This window comes from Hyla sarda, chromosome 11 (assembly GCF_029499605.1).
Source record: "Hyla sarda isolate aHylSar1 chromosome 11, aHylSar1.hap1, whole genome shotgun sequence".
Lineage (NCBI taxonomy): Eukaryota > Metazoa > Chordata > Amphibia > Anura > Hylidae > Hyla > Hyla sarda.
This window is the reverse complement of record NC_079199.1, coordinates 100,270,849-100,288,509: the sequence shown is the minus strand read 5'-3', so window position 1 is coordinate 100,288,509 and position 17,661 is coordinate 100,270,849. Positions and strand designations below refer to the sequence as shown.

Genomic DNA, 17,661 nt, shown 5'->3' with positions numbered 1-17,661 from the left:
AAGCACCGCACAATCTGCTTACAAACAAAAAAGACGGCCATATGCAGCGCGCGACGGAGGAGGAGGGATGCGAACCTCTGCCGTTCTGTGGAGACCGCCGCGTGGGGCGGCAAAATTCTAAGGCAACCCCATCCATCATTTGTTTCAGGGTAGGACTCGATAAAAAAAAGCGGGAAAGGGTCACATGACATGAAGAGACTGTTGTCAGTAGTCAGGAAGGCGGGGCTTCTTCTTCCCAAACTTATGGCTCTACAAAGGTTGTAAAACTACAATTCCTGTCATGGATTCCTGTCAGGATCCTACCATGGTGAACCCACCTTTTTTCCACCTTTTCAGCAGCTTCAAAACTACAACTCCTGTCATGGATTCCAGTCAGGATCCTACCATGGTGAATCCACCTTTTTCCTGCCTTTTCAGCAGCTTTAAAACTACAACTCCTGTCATGGATTCCAGTCAGGATCCTACCATGGTGAACCCACCTTTTTCCTGCCTTTTCAGCAGCTTTAAAACTACAACTCCTGTCATGGATTCCAGTCAGGATCCTACCATGGTGAACCCACCTTTTTCCCGCCTTCTCAGCAGCTTCAAAACTACAACTCCTGTCATGGATTCCAATCTGGATCCTACCATGGTGAACCCACCTTTTTCCCGCCTTTTCAGCAGCTTTAAAACTACAACTCCTGTCATGCCCTGACAGCCTATGGCTGTCAGGGCATGACAGGAGTTGTAGTTTTGAAGCTACTGAAAAGGCGGGAAAATGGATGTCCATGGTAGGATCCTGTCTGACTGTGCTTAGGGCGGGCCCCCTCATCCATATCCCTCCCGTCTGCACTATGCCTCCATCTTACTATCATGGACATCCGGTTCTTTGATTTCAGGGGGGTAATGGTCAGGGGTCGTGGCAAATTTTTGGAATAATTTTTTCGCCATTGAGATTGTTGGTGTCCAATACAGCTGAGCCAGTGGCCGGGGGTCTGCCATTGTCCCCAGCGCTGTCTGTGACTTCGATGGTATGTGACCCCCTACAGCATGTGGTGGTCTCTATGCTGGATCACTCCTTGCCAGCTGCCCCAAAGCCATCACCCTCTCAACGCTCCGCTCTCTGGCACGCAGGGTATCAGATGCCATCTTACCCTGAGGTTGTACGGAATGATTGCACATAGTCCTATGTGGAGGGTGTAGTGCCGCGTGGTTGTCACACATGATGAGCCTAGATCAGTGTTTCCCAACCAGGGCGCATCCCACTGTTGCTAAACTACAACTCCCAGCATGCCCGGACAGCCGTCGGCTGTCCGGGCATGCTGGGAGTTGTAGTTTAGAAACAGCTGGAGGTACACTGGCTCACGCATAATAGAGATAAGATACACAAACTCAAGACAGTATCGCGCACATTGGGGTTAGATACACACGCTCAGCAGCACTATCAGGCATAGCAGGAAAAGATACAATGGTTCAGCAGGTAGTATCACAAACAGGAGGCTTAGATACATTGGCTCTGCAGACAGTATCACACACACACTAGGATTCGATACACAAGCTCAGCAGACAGTATCACACACACTAGGATTAGATACACAGGCTCAGCAGACAGTATCGCACACAGTAGAAGTCGATACACTGGCTCAGCAGACAGTATCACATACAGTAGGATTAGATACACTGGCTCAACAGACAGTTTCACATACAGTAGGGTTAGATACACAAGCTCAGCAGACAGTATCACACACAGTAGGATTAGATACACTGGTTCAGCAGACCGTATCACACACAGTAGGAATAGATACACTGGCTCGACAGACAGTATCACACACAGTAGGGTTAGATACACAATCTCAACAGACAGTATCACACACAGTAGGATTAGATACAGAAGCTCAAGCTCAGCAGGCAGTATCACACAGAGTAGGATTAGATACACAAGCTCAGCAGACAGTATCACACACAGTAGGATTAGATACAGAAGCTCAGCAGACAGTATCACATACAGTAGGATTAGATACAGAAGCTCAGCAGACAGTATCACACAGAGTAGGATTAGATACACAAGCTCAGCAGACAGTATCACATACAGTAGGATTAGATACAGAAGCTCAGCAGACAGTATCACACAGAGTAGGATTAGATACACAAGCTCAGAAGCACTATCAGGCATAGCAGGAAAAGATACACTGGTTCAGCAGACAGTATCACACACAGTCGGATTAGATACACTGGTTCAGCAGAATGTCACAAACAGGAGGATTAGATACACCAGCTCTGCATACAGTATCACACATAAGACTAGAAACACTGGCTCAGCAGACACCATCGGCAAAGTAGGATTGGATACAAAAATGCTACACACAGTATCACACATGATAGGTCTAGGTACATCAGCTCAACATTAAGTATCACACATGATAAACTTAGATACAAAGGCCCAGCAGACAGGCTCCGATAAACCAGCATAGTATCACAGAGCTGGCAGAATTGAGGCTAGGCTCATCACCTCTGTGGACATTAACATACATGATAGGCTTAGATACACAAGCTCAGCAGAATGTATCACACATAATAGGATTAGATAGAGCAGCTCAGCAGACAGTATCATTCATGATGAAATTAGATACACCATCTAGGATAAGATACCCCAACTGAGCAGCAAAAGTATCAAACATGAGAGGCTTAGATACACAATTTGAGTAGACAGTATCACATAACAGATTAGATATGCCAACAACATGGCATCAAACATGGTCATATTATGTACACTGGCTCAACAACATAGTATCACACATGGCAGGATTAGATGCATCAGAACAAAACATACCATAAAAGGATTAGATACACAGACTCAGCACAATGTATCACACATGACATGATTAGATATACTGGTTTAGCAGACAGTAATACACATAATAGGGTAAGATACTATAGTTCAGCAGGCAGTATCACACATGACAAGATTAGATACAAAGACTAAATAGACAGTATGAGAGGATTAGATAGACCAGCCCAGCAGACCAGATCATACAAGATAGGATTAGATACACCAATTCAGCAGACAGTATCACACACGATAGGCTTAGATACACCAGATCAGCAGCCAGCATTGCTGATAATGGGCTTAGATACACCAAATTAGCAGACAGTTTCACTTAGATAGTAGATACACACCTCCACTTATAGTATCACACACAATAGGCTTAGATACACTGGTTCAACATAGCTTAAAGGGGTATTCCAGGCCAAAAAAAACATTTTTATATAAATCAAACTTACAGATTTGTAAATTACTTCTCTTAAAATAACAACTTCAGCAGCTGATAAGTACTGGAAGGATTAAGATTTTTTTTCTGTCTGACAACAGTGCTTTCTGCTGACACCTCTGTCTGTCTCGGGAACTGCACAGAGTAGAATAGGTTTGATATGGGGATTTGCTGGTACTCTGGACAGTTCCCGAGACAGACCGAGGTGTCAGCAGAGAGCACTGTGGTCAGACAGAAAAGGACAACTCAACTTCAGCTGCTGATAAGTACTGGAAGGATTAAGATTTTTTTTTAATAGAAGTCATTTACAAATCTGTTTATCTTTCTGGAGCCAGTTGATTATATATATATATATAAAAGTTTTTTCCTGAATAATCCCTTTAAGTCAGATTGTGCTGAGATACCCCAGCTTAGCAGACAGTTTCACTTAGATACACCAACTCCACAGACAGTATCACACACGGTACGATCAGATACAAAAGCTCAGCAGACACTGCCACAAATAGCAAGATTAGATACACTAGCCCAGCAAACAGTATCACACAAAGGAGAATTAGATATACAAGCTCAGCAGACTGTATTGAAAATATTAGTCTTAGATACACCAGTGCGGGATACAGTACCACACGATAGGCCTAGAAACGCTGGCCCAGCAGAAGCATTATACACATCACACATAGTAGGATTAGATACACAAACTCTCCACACAGTATCACAGTCTAGATAGATCAGCTCAACAGTCAGTATCACACATGATAAACTTAGATACAAAGGCTGGGTAGACGGTATCACACATAACATCCCGGTATACATTATCATAGGTATAGGAGGTGACAGATGAGGAGAACACGTAGACCACCCATTGGGGTAGGGTCGCTACCTGGACGGTATTTTACCGGCACAGACGGTATTTTGGCCGCTCTGACGGTATTTTTATATAAAAAATACCAGCAATGCAATGGCCGGTATTTATCCATCCAATCCTCCAACTCCCGGAATGTTGCACCTTATACTATACCAGTGTTTCCCAACCAGAACGCCTCCAGCTGTTGCAAAACTACAACTCCCAGCATGCCCGGACAGCCGTTGGCTGTCCGGGCATGCTGGGAGTTGTAGTTTTGCAACAGCTGTACGCACTCCTGGTTGGGAAACACTGACCTATACTATATACTACTATATAGTCCAACATGCTGGGAGTTGTAGTTTTGTAACAGCTGGAGGCACCCCTGGTTGGGAAACACTGATCTATACTATATACTACTATATAGTCCAACATGCTGGGAGTTGTAGTTTTGCAACAGCTGGAGGCACCCCTGGTTGGTAAACACTGACCTATACTATATACTACTATATAGTCCAACATGCTGGGAGTTGTAGTTTTGCAACAGCTGGAGGCACCTCTGGTTGGGAAACACTGATCTATACTATATACTAATATATAGTCCAACATGCTGGGAGTTGTAGTTTTGTAACAGCTGGAGGCACCTCTGGTTGGAAAACACTGACTTATACTATATACTACTATACAGTCCAACATGCTGGGAGTTGTAGTTTTGTAACAGCTGGAGGCACCTCTGGTTGGAAAACACTGACTTATACTATATACTACTATACAGTCCAACATGCTGGGAGTTGTAGTTTTGTAACAGCTGGAGGCACCTCTGGTTGGAAAACACTGACTTATACTATATACTATTATATAGTCCAACATGCTGGGAGTTGTAGTTTTGCAACAGCTGGAGGCACCTCTGGTTGAGAAACACTGACCTATACTAAATACTACTATATAGTCCAACATGCTGGGAGTTGTAGTTTTGCAACAGCTGAAGGCACCTCTGGTTGGGAAACATTGACCTATACTATATACTACTATATAGTCCAACATGCTGGGAGTTGTAGTTTTCGTTTGGGGCAGCTGCTGAGCCACAGGCTGTATCAGGGCATGCTGGGAGTTGTAGTTAGTAACTTATTGCAACTCCTGAATTTAATTAAAAAAAAAAAAAAAAGCGATCAAAAAAGTCACATCAAAACAAAAATGGTCCTGTTAAAAACTACAAATCGGGGCGCAAAAATCGATCCCTCATACAGGTCGTATAAGGAGAAATAATAAAGTTATAGGGGTCAGAATAGGACAAAATTTCCCCGCATATGTGTATCCTGTGATGTCACGCATATATAATTAATTATGCAAATTAGCATGGCTGGTAACTTTTTCTTTTTTTCCACGAAATGTGGCGACCCTAGTTGGGGGGGGACAGGGACAATGCTCAGTATACGACTATGGGGGAGATTTATCCAAACCTGTCCAGAAGAAAAGTGGCCCAGTTGCCCATAGCAACCAATCAGATCGCTGCTTTCATTTTGCAGAGGACTTGTTAAAAATTAAAGAAGGAATCTGATTGGTTGCTATGGGCAACATTTCCTCTGGACTGGTTTTGATAACTCTCCCCCTATGTGACTATATACAGCGGCCGCCATAGCTCGGAGCTTATCCTCCTAATTCCTCAGGGTGCTGACCTGCCAGGGCCCTGTTCACACTGCAGGCCGGGCCCCTTATCTGCTGACAGGATGGGGGCCTGAGTCATGTCTCTCCTCAGGGAGGGGGCCTGTCATGCTGAGCCGCTTATTACCAGGGATTAGTGAATTACATTAACACTTCATGGTAATATCCTCCTGTACTCACATCTCCTGCCAGGAGGCAAATCTACCGAGGGTGGAGGAGCAAAATGGAGGAAAATTTACCTCAGGAACACAAACCTAACCCAACATTAATATATACCATACAAAGCTACGGTATATGCCCTATGACCGTCTTCTCCGGTGGTTCTAAAACTACAACTTCCAGCATGCCCTCACAGATGAGGTCAGCAAGGGCATGCTGGGAGTTGTTGTTTTACAAGTGTTGGGAGACATACAACTGAACTAGGGAGCCTTTTACTGTATATACTCGAACTACAACTCCCAGCAAGGTCAAACCTATGTCCTGGGTAGAACTTATAGTCGTAGTCTCTAAATGGTGGACTTCCAGCTGTTGCAAAACTACAACTTCCAGCATGCCCCAATAGCTGAGGTCTGCGAGGGCATGCTGGGAGTTATTGTTTTTACATGTATTGCAGACATACAATATATATGTATATGCTCAAACTACAACTCCCAGCAAGGTCAAATCTATGTCCTGGGTAGAACTTCTAGTCGTAGTCTCTAAATAGTGGACCTTCAGCTGTAGAAAAACTACAACTCCCAGCACGCCCGGACAGCCAACAGCAGTGTTTCCTAACTAGAGTGCCTACAGCTGTTGCAAAACTACAACTCCCAGCAAGCCCGGACAGCCAACAGAAGTTTTCTAACTAGAGTTGCTCCAGCTGTTACAAAACTACAACTCCCAGCATGCCCGGAAAGCCAACAGCAGTGCTTCCTAACTAGAGTGCCTCCAGCTGTTGCAAAACTACAACTCCCAGCATGCCCGGACAGCCAACAGCAGTGCTTCCTTACTAGAGTGCCTCCAGCTGTTGCAAAACTACAACTCCCAGCATGCCCGGACAGCCAACGGCTGGGAGTTGTAGTTTTGCAACAGCTGGAGGTCCACAGTCTAAGAGACCTAAGCTATACGGTAAACCCAGGACATAGATGTGACCTTGCTGGGAGTAGTAGTTTACAACCTCTATGTCATGTGACCCGTCCCGTCTCATTTTACGGAGTCCCCTTTGGACCCTCTTATTTATAGAAAAGTCCTTTCCGCTTTTCCTTCAGCACCAAACGGCTTCATGTACAAACATATCATGAATGGAGTTGCCCTTTAAATGCTGGGAGTTGTAGTTTTGCAAACACCGGGAGGAGGTTGCAAAATTTACCTCAGGAACACAGATATAACTCAGCACTAGTACTTACTGTTCTATGTTAGGTGATTCACAACAGCGTTCTCCTATTTTTATACCGCAGTCCTCTCAGTCAAAAACCAATTCCCTTGACCCTTTAGGGCAGAGGTCTGCAAACTGCGGACCTCCAGATATTACAAAACTGCAACTCCGAGCATGCTGGCTGTCCGGGTATGCTGGGAGTTGTAGTTTTGCAATATCTGGAGTTCCACATTTTGGAGACCACTGCTTTAGGGAGTAAATAGTGACAAAAATGGTCAACTGGTCATGGCAAAAGACATGGCACAGGAATGAGAGGAAAAGCCATGCTGCGGACCAGGAATGAGATGGGGATCATGCTGCGGACCAGGAATGAGATGGGGATCATGCTGCGGACCAGGAATGAGATGGGGATCATGCTGCGGACCAGGAATGAGATGGGGATCATGCTGCGGACCAGGAATGAGATGGGGATCATGCTGCGGACCAGGAATGAGATGGGGATCATGCTGCGGACCAGGAATGAGATGGGGATCATGCTGCGGACCAGGAATGAGATGGGGATCATGATTGGGACCAGGAATGAGATGGGGATCATGCTGGGGACCAGGAATGAGATGGGGATCATGATTGGGACCAGGAATGAGATGGGGATCATGATTGGGACCAGGAATGAGATGGGGATCATGATTGGGACCAGGAATGAGATGGGGATCATGATTGGGACCAGGAATGAGATGGGGATCATGCTGGGGACCAGGAATGAGATGGGGATCATGCTGGGGACCAGGAATGAGATGGGGATCATGCTGGGGACCAGGAATGAGATGGGGGATCATGCTGGGGACCAGGAATGAGATGGGGGATCATGCTAGGGACCAGGAATGAGATGGGGATCATGCTAGGGACCAGGAATGAGATGGGGATCATGCTAGGGACCAGGAATGAGATTGGGATCATGCTGGGGACTAGAAATGAGATAGGGATCATGCTGCGGACTAGAAATGAGATAGGGATCATGCTGCGGACTAGAAATGAGATCGGGATCATGCTGGGGACCAGTAATGAGATGGGGATAATGCTGGGGACCAGGAATGAGATGGGGATCATACAGGGGACCAGTAATGAGATGGGGATCATGCTGGGGACCAGGAATGAGATGGGGATCATGCTGGGGACCAGGAATGAGATGGGGATCATGCTGGGGACCAGGAATAAGATGAGAAACCGTGCTGGGGACCAGGAATGAGATGGGGAGCCTTGCTAGGGACCAGGAATGAGATGGGGGATCTCTCTCTTTACTAGTCTCCAGCATGGCTCCCTATCTGCTTCCTGGTCCCCAGCATGGCTCCCTATCTCATTCCTAGACCCAGCATGGCTCCCAATCTCCCTCCTGGTCCTGGCATGGCTCCCCATTTCCATCCTGGTCCCCAGCATGGCTCTCCATCTCATTCCTAGACCCCAGCATGGCTCCCCATCTCCCTCCTGGTCCCGGCATAGCTCCCCATCTCCTTCCTGGTCCCCAGCATGGTTCCCCATCTCCCTACTGGTCCCGGCATGGCTCCCCATCTCCTTCCTGGTCCCCAGCATGGCTCTCCATCTCCTTCCTGGTCCCCAGCATGGCTCTCCATCTCCTTCCTGGTCCCGGCATGGCTCCCTATCTCATTCCTAGACCCCAGCATGGCTCCCCATCTCCCTCCTGGTTCCGGCATGGCTCCCTATCTCATTCCTAGACCCCAGCATGGCTCCCCATCTCCCTCCTGGTCCCGGCATGGCTCCCCATCTCCTTCCTGGTCCCCAGCATGGCTCCCCATCTCCTTCCTGGTCCCCAGCATGGCTCTCCATCTCCTTCCTGGTCCCCAGTATGGTTGAGTGGACAAGGAACAGTTCGGAAACCACTGTCCTATGGGCTAGGTGGACTCTTCCAAAATGGCCAAGTATTTTGTGCCGTCCTTCAGTGAGAATCAACAACGGCATAAAACGACACAATGAATGAAAGGAGACTCCAAGATGAGGAGTGGCCGGAAGTCATATTTCCTGGTGAAGCAAATAGATTCTCCCACGCTTCCTGGCATCTGTGTGTGACAAGGACCATGGCAGTCACATGACCCTCAACTTTCCGAAATCTCTGATGGACTGCAGGGGGCGAAATGGAGATATAAAAGCAATACTGCTGAGGTATAAGGTACAAAGTGCCTCATAGACCATCTGTGGTTCTGAAATAAGAAACGTTTGTGGGTCGCAAAGATTGGGGGGGGGGGGGGGTTAACTCCATGTTTACCAGGCTGCTAAAGCAGAACCCAGGGGCCCCAGCGTCTGGTGGTGTCGATAATGAGCCGGGCATGCGAGCATTCACACGGACATCACGCCATAGAGAAACAACAGCTGCTCGCCGCCTCATTTTGCCATCAGTGCTGTGATCACAGAGCTGGAAAATACAGTTGCCAATAGTTGCTGTGCTGGAGTCTGAGGCAGCGTATTCTCGTCTTTCACCGCACACTGAGGAGCAGGGGATCATGGGATGGAGATGTAGCTCTGGGCTGCATTTTGTCGTACTGCAGCTGGAGCTACTTACACATTGACAAAGTTGATCGCAAAGCTCCCCAATGTTGGGACCTTCAGCAATCACCTGTGATCTCTGAAGAAATCTGGGAGTAAGTAAGCAGCTTTGCTGCAGCACCCCCGCAGGTAAAATGAAGCATTACAGTTTCATTTGAATCAATTAGTTGTCTATGTTAGAGGCCTCCAACTTGGTCCTCAAGACTCAACACCTTGTTCTATTCCAAAATCCTGAATGTCGGTGGGCTTGAGGACTCGGTTGAAGACCACTGGTCTACGTAAAACAGGGCAGGTCCTATAGAGCGAAAGACCCTCTTTGTATCCACTTCTCCATCCCAGCCAAGAGATGAGGATCCAGAACAGAAGATGGCCTCTATTAGTAGAGTAGATTTGGTATCTGTACAATGCCCGATCGAGGCTTGAAGTTGAAAGGCCCAATAACACCCGCTATACGGGCTGCCATATTTCTAAATCGGAAGGCCCGCCTCCGCAAAAATAAGGAGGAGGAGTCAGGACTACAGGACAGTGCCTCAGGGGAGGAGGAACTGCCTTTATATAAGACGTAACCCCATCATGCCAATTGGGGCGGAGGCCTAGCATGGAACGTATGTGGTCATGACAGTGTTCCAGCCAAGAATTTGGGGTAAATCGGAATGGAGAAGGTATCTGGATCACATCCAATACCAAGCAAGGTGGTAAAAATGGTATAGAAAAGTGGTCTCCAAACTGCGGACCTCCGGCTGCTGCAAAACTACAACTCCCGGCATGCCCGGACAGCCAACGGCTGTCCGGGCATGCCGGGAGTTGTAGTTTTGCAGCAGCCGGAGGTCCACAGTTTGGAGACCACTGGTATAGTCATTTAAATGAGCACTCTCATTAAAACATCTTTTTGCTATTACACTCCTTATGGTAATTTAAAAAAAATCTTTCTAATGTACTTTGTTAAAAAAAAATTAATAAAAATGAAGTTTTCTATGTTTATTTGTGTTTAAAAAAGCTGTCTCCCTACTTGTCCAGAGCCCATTTCCACCCATCTCTTGCACAGACTTTGGACTCCTGTTGGCCTGGCGGAAGTCCAAAATCAGGAAATGGACTCTAGAGTGCTGAGGAGGTTGTGTGCAGCCTTATCCAATCATAGCTCATCTCACACTGAACTGCTCTGCGCTGTGTGTGGCAGAGTGAGGGAGGAAGTTCTCCCCTGTATGGCTTCAGATGATGTCACGCCTGCTGGGGAACGCCCCCTTCCCAGTCTGTGAATCTGACTGAGACTGAGCAAAAAAAATACAGAGCAATATCAAGGTAGAAAACTAAAAAATAATAAAAATAAAGGCCGGGGGTGGTTTATCATGATGGGGGCAGTGACCTGGGAGGATCATAACATTTAACAAGATCATGAGAGGTTCTCTTTAAGAAGTGCATACACCGTCTAAGAACTGGGGTAACGTTGCCTTTCACCATAGATAAATGTGGCCCTCTGATTGGACGTGGAGGGTTCCCGGCTTCTCTGTCCCTTATTATTTGCCATGTCGGCGTGTTACTGTAGAAATAAGCTCCGTAGACCACAGCTTGTCATGAGACTAGTCAGCTATAACAGGGGGGCAGGCATCGTGTCTCAACGCCACAGGCACAATGAGAACGAGTTCAGCGTTAATAGCTAAGCAGCGGTGACAAGGACAACTGCCGGGGGCTTTTATCTTTCCAAAACAATTGTATACATTGTACACTATGTGGGCGGCTGCATTGTAACTCCGTTCAATCACAAAGACTTTCATTTGCAATTTCGAAAAAAAAAAAAAAAAAAAAAATCCAATAGCCACTTCACCCCCCCCCCCCCCCCCCAAAGCTTAGTCATCTGCTGACCCCTCATTTCGCTACAGCCTCGTCTTGTTTACATTGGTTTCTCTGGGTTTCCTCTGTATAGTGGTTACTTCCTGTTACGGCCCGAGAGACTGTGACCATGCAGGAAGTCGCTAGTGAGCGATGAAGGCGACAAACACTCTCGAGTGCCGTCCTCTTGTCACTAAAGCCAAAAAGAGAGAAAAAGAGTGTACAATGGGGTAACCAGGGCTCAAGTCCAGCAGGGAGGCAGGAGAATAGTGGAAACGTTGGGGTGAGTTTCCACACTTTTTCCCAGGACTTGACCCATGGGGGGTAACTATAGGGGGTGCCCAGGCTTCTATTCTACCTAAGCCCTGGTGCATATCATGGTTGACAGGGCTATGGTCAAACATTGGTGAACCAAGTTTTGCCTAAAAGATGAGGTCCGATACTGATTCATGTTCATGGCAGGTAGGGTAGAGATAACTGGGGCCAAAAGACATCCATCATGACTACGGGCATCATTCTGGAACAAGTACATGCTAATGCAGGGCCGCCGTCAGGGGGGTATGGCCAGTACACCAGTAAGAGCCCGGGCTCCAGAGGGCCCGGGCCCTGCTGCACCCCCCCCCCCCCCCACCCCCTGCAGCAGCAGAAGCACAGAAGCAGAAGACCCTGTGTAAACGGTGTTCTCCCGCTTCTGGACATACAGTACGCAAATTGCGTACATAATGTACATATAGGAGCGTGCATTGCGCTGCAGGCCGTGTGACAACGTAATTTCATCACGCAGCCTGCCGGAGAAGTCCCGCGCCGCTCCCGAAGCTGCTGACAGCCCAGCCTTAGCGCAGGACAGTAACTAACTAACTGGGGACAGTACCTATGTGGGGAAATTATAACTTACCTGGGGCATGTTTACCTTACTGGGGGCATTACTTATGTGGGGGCATTGTTACCTAACTGAGGACATTGCCTATGGGGGGGGCATTATGCAAGTCTATGGGAGGGGGCGTGACTGCTGTCACGCCCCCTCCCATAGACTTGCATTGAGGGGGCGGGCCGTGACGTCATGAGGCAGTGGGGCTATGATGTCAAGAGCTGCCGGCGCCGGCTCCAGCGTTCAGAACAGTTTGTATTGGAGTACCCCTTTAACCTGTTTCCAGGTACTCACATAGTAGTAATGATTTAGGAGGTTATGGCGGACTTTTTCATATTGTGCTGCCACTCACTACAGACTGTTTTATATGTCATCTTTTCACTAGAATAAAGAAATCTACTCTGTCTGGATTTGTAGTCTGGACCGCCCCCTACCCGCCAAGTCACAGCTGTGAGGGGGCGGTCCAGACTACACAGACACACTGCAGGGCGCCAAACAATCTCCATCTCACCAGAAGATGGGTCCGCAAGGGGCAACACAAAAGCCCAAAAGCAGAAGATTACAAAAATATTTATTTTTAGGGTTAGTAACCACCCAACTAAGTGAACATCCCCTTTAATTTGTTTCCTGATGTACGGCTGACCCTGCACTATTGTGTTTATTGGACCGTAACGCTGTTACTCAACATACCTGAACGTCAGCCAGTTCATTCTGTGACATCAAACAAACAAATAGCGGAGCTCACAACATATGGCGGAATAATTACATCTTGTAAACAGAACTTGGAGGTTGATTCTTCTGAGCAACATAATGCAAAACATCTTGAACCCATTGTAGTCCCTGGGCAAACAAACAATCTCCTCTCATATGGTTCGCCTCTTTAACCCTGCCTCTCCGAAATCTGCCCTGTGGGCAAGTGACAGTGGCGTAAAGGACCGCTTAACCCCTTCATAACTGTAGCAGAAGTCATCCTTCAACAGGCAAACTTCTCACAACGTCCAATGTTCAACTCTGACCTATAGTCTCCTCCACAGGGAGCTGTCTAATAGTTACATGTTATAGTAGTTATATTCTAAACATAGGGGGCAGTGTTATGATAGTTATATTCTTGTATATAGGAGGCAGTATTATAGTAGTTATATTCTTGTATATAGGAGCAGTATTATAGTAGTTATATTCTTGTATATAGGAGCAGTATTATAGTAGTTATATTCTTATATATAGGAGCAGTATTATAGTAGTTATATTCTTGTGTATAGGAGCAGTATTATAGTAGTTATATTCTTGTATATAGGAGCAGTATTATAGTAGTTATATTCTTGTATATAGGAGGCAGTATTATAGTAGTTATATTCTTGTATATAGGAGCAGCATTATAGTAGTTCTATTCCTGTTTATAGGAGCAGTATTATAGTAGTTATATTCTTGTATATAGGAGCAGTATTATAGTAGTTATATTCTTTTATATAGGAGCAGTATTATAGTAGATATATTTTTAGTATATAGGAGCAGTATTATAGTAGTTATATTCCTGTTTATAGGAGCAGTATTATAGTAGTTATATTCTTGTATATAGGAGCAGTATTATAGTAGTTATATTCCTGTTTATAGGAGCAGTATTATAGTAGTTATATTCTTGTATATAGGAGCAGTATTATAGTATTTATATTCTTGTATATAGGAGTAGTATTATAGTAGTTATATTCTTGTATATAGGAGCAGTATTATAGTAGTTATATTCTTGTATATAGGAGCAGTATTATAGTAGTTATATTCTTGTATATAGGAGTAGTATTATAGTAGATATATTCTTGTATATAGGGGCAGTATTATAGTAGATATATTCTTGTATATAGGAGCAGTATTATAGTAGTTATATTCTTGTACATAGGAGCAGTATTATAGTAGTTATATTCTTGTATATAGGAGCAGTATTATAGTAGATATATTCTTGTATATAGGAGGCAGTATTATAGTAGTTATATTCTTGTATATAGGAGGCAGTATTATAGTAGTTATATTCTTGTATATAGGAGGCAGTGTTATAGTAGTTATATTCTTGTATATAGGAGCAGTATTATAGTAGTTATATTCTTGTACATAGGAGCAGTATTATAGTAGTTATATTCTTGTATATAGGAGGCAGTATTATAGTAGTTATATTCTTGTATATAGGAGCAGTATTATAGTAGTTATATTCCTGTATATAGGAGACAGTATTATAGTAGCTATATTCTTGTATATAGGAGCAGTATTATAGTAGTTATATTCTTGTACATAGGAGGCAGTATTATAGTAGTTATATTCTTGTATATAGGAGCAGTATTATAGTAGTTATATTCTTGTATATAGGAGCAGTATTATAGTAGTTATATTCTTGTATATAGGAGCAGTATTATAGTAGTTATATTCTTGTACATAGGAGCAGTATTATAGTAGATATATTCTTGTACTTCTAGTACTATTGAGGGAAATTTTATATATGGCCAACTTTACTCAGACTTGATTTGGCCCATATTACCAATACTACACAGGGAACAAGACAGCCATGTTTACAGAGTCTATAAGGCCTGATCAATGGCAATCTTCAATCACTCTGTCTCTTGATAGAGAGAAACATATAAAGAAACATGCCTAAAAATGGCAAAAAGAGGACACATCAGGACATCTACACCCAGGATTCCATTCACAATAATGCAGTATAGAGTATAAGCTCCTGCGCTTAACAAACCTTTTTCTGTGAACTCATTTCCCCGTACAATGGAAAAAGTGCAAGAAAAAGTGCAAACATGTCACACTAAAAAAACATGCGAAAAGGATGTGGTCTATCACAAGCCCTTCTCCTATAGGAGAGAGGCCCCCCAACAAACCTACCCTTCACCTCCGGACCAAAAGGCACCTGCAAGGATCCAGGTTCGATGCCCCTTTTCGCCAAAGCTACTAAGGGGCCAAAAATGCTCCTGGCTTCAACCTGGGTGTTAGCCAAAGTATCAGCCGAGGAGCCGTATACTGGTGGCATCTTGACCAAAGCGAAGATGCCCGGGGGGTGCAGGGAGGTGAGGACCCTAATGGCCACACACACCTCCCCAGGAGGGACACCCAGAAGGGCTACCGCAATAGACATAACACAACTGCAGGCCGACCACTATGACACCTGATGTCACCATTAACATCAACTTGGTGCGAGTAATTAAAGTTACGGAGTATAGGGGCAGACCCCTCCGGTCTCCTGGAAAACAACAGGGTCCGTCTCTCAGCCGCCATAGATATTACATTTTTGTCAAATCATCCTGAAATCTGTGTAACAACGATAATACTATCCAGTCCACAATCTACTATATAAAAATACCGGCCATGCTAATTTGCATAATTAATTATATATGCGTGACATCACAGGATACACATATGCGGGGAAAATTTTGTCCTATTCTGACCCCTATAACTTTGTTATTTCTCCTTTTTAGGGGCCTGTATCTGGACTGATTTTTTGTGCCCCGATCTGTAGTTTATAACAGGACCGTTTTTGTTTTGATGTGACTTTTTGATCGCTTTTTTCATTTTTTTTTTAGCAAATATGGGAGTTACAATTAGTTACTAACTACAACTCCCAGCATGCTCTGATACAGCCTGTGGCTCAGCAGCTGCCTCAAAGGAAAACTACAACTCCCAGCATGTTGGACTATATAGTAGTATATAGCTTATGTCAGTGTTTCCCAACCAGAGCGCCTGCAGCTGTTGCAAAACTACAACTCCCAGCATGTTGGACTATATAGTAGTATATAGTATTGGTCAGTGTTTCCCAATCAGGGGTGTCTCCAGCTGTTGCAAAACTACAACTCCCAGCATGTTGGACTATATAGTAGTATATAGTATTGGTCAGTGTTTCCCAATCAGGGGTGTCTCCAGCTGTTGCAAAACTACAACTCCCAGCATGCCTGGACAGCCAACGGCTGTCTGGGCATGCTGGGAGTTGTAGTTTTGCAACAGCTGGAGACACCCCTGATTGGGAAACACTGACCAATACTATATACTACTATATAGTCTAACAAGTTGGGAGTTGTAGTTTTGCAGCAGCTGGAGGCGCTCTGGTTACATAGTTACATAGTTAGTACGGTCGAAAAAAGACATATGTCCATCAAGTTCAACCAGGGAATTAAGGGGTAGGGGTGTGGCGCGATATTGGGGAAGGGATGGGATTTTATATTTCTTCATAAGCATTAATGTTATTTTGTTCCATAAATGTATCTAATCCTGTTTTAAAGCTGTTAATTGTTCCTGCTGTGACCAGTTCCTGAGGTAGACCGTTCCATAAATTCACTGGTTGGGAAACACGGACCTATACTATATACTACTATATAGTCCAACATGCTGGGAGTTGTAGTTTTGTAACAGCTGTAGGCACTTCTGGTTGGGAAGCACTGGCCTATACTACATACTACTATATAGTCCAACATGCTGGGAGTTGTAGTTTTGCAACAGCTGGAGGCACCCCTGGTTTGGAAACACTGACCTATACTATATATACTACTATTTAGTCAAACATGCTGGGAGTTGTAGTTTTGCAACAGCTGGAGGCACCCCTGGTTGGGAAGCACTGACCTATACTATATACTACTATATAGTCCAACATGCTGGGAGTTGTAGTTTTGCAACAGCTGGAGGCACTTCTGGTTGGGAAGCACTGGCCTATACTACATAGTACTATATAGTCCAACATGCTGGGAGTTGTAGTTTTGCAACAGCTGGAGGCACTTCTGGCTGGGAAGCACTGGCATAGCATATGGTGCAACAATCCACAAGTTGGAGGATTGGTTGGATAAATTCCATGTCCGGTATTTTTAAGATAAAAATACCGGCCGGGTGGCGACCCTAACTATAGCTGGTGGAACCACAAGTATCACAAAAACAATGGCTACTGACCTGTCTGTTCCGCTCATCAGTGATCCTCTGGATCTGAATCTTTTTCCTCCCCATGGTTCCTGTAAATCCTCACTGTCCAAGCGAAGGACCTTGCGGAGAATGGGTTCCCGTTTTTGATCCCCCCCTTGTCTTTACGATTGCACACAGTCCCCTGCTCGTCTCCCTTCAGTTCATGTTACTTGTCCGCTGAGTCCAGATGTTCGCAGGGGTTTTCGCCGCCTTCAGTTCTACAGAAGAGGGGAGAGAAGAGAGAGCATGTGAAAGGCATGTTTCCCATCAGACAAGAGTTCAGCCTTGTTAAATCACATCCCCTTGGGGATAATATCCTCAAATCCGTGCACATTGTTCGGCCGCACAAACTCTCCCCAAAGCCTTTTTACAGTTT

The 17,661-nt window shown here is 45.2% G+C and overlaps 1 protein-coding gene across 8 annotated transcripts in view; it reads right to left on the bottom strand.

The window, feature by feature from the left end:
* MEF2D (myocyte enhancer factor 2D) overlaps positions 1 to 17,661 on the bottom strand; it is a 211,149-nt gene that overhangs the window by 46,018 nt on the left and 147,470 nt on the right. For all 8 annotated transcript variants that reach the window (XM_056546376.1, XM_056546368.1, XM_056546372.1 and 5 more), the window contains one exon: positions 17,277 to 17,503. In XM_056546376.1, the coding sequence (XP_056402351.1) occupies positions 17,277 to 17,330 (54 nt within the window). In that variant the 5' untranslated portion in view covers positions 17,331 to 17,503. The remainder of the gene's footprint in view (positions 1 to 17,276; positions 17,504 to 17,661) is intronic.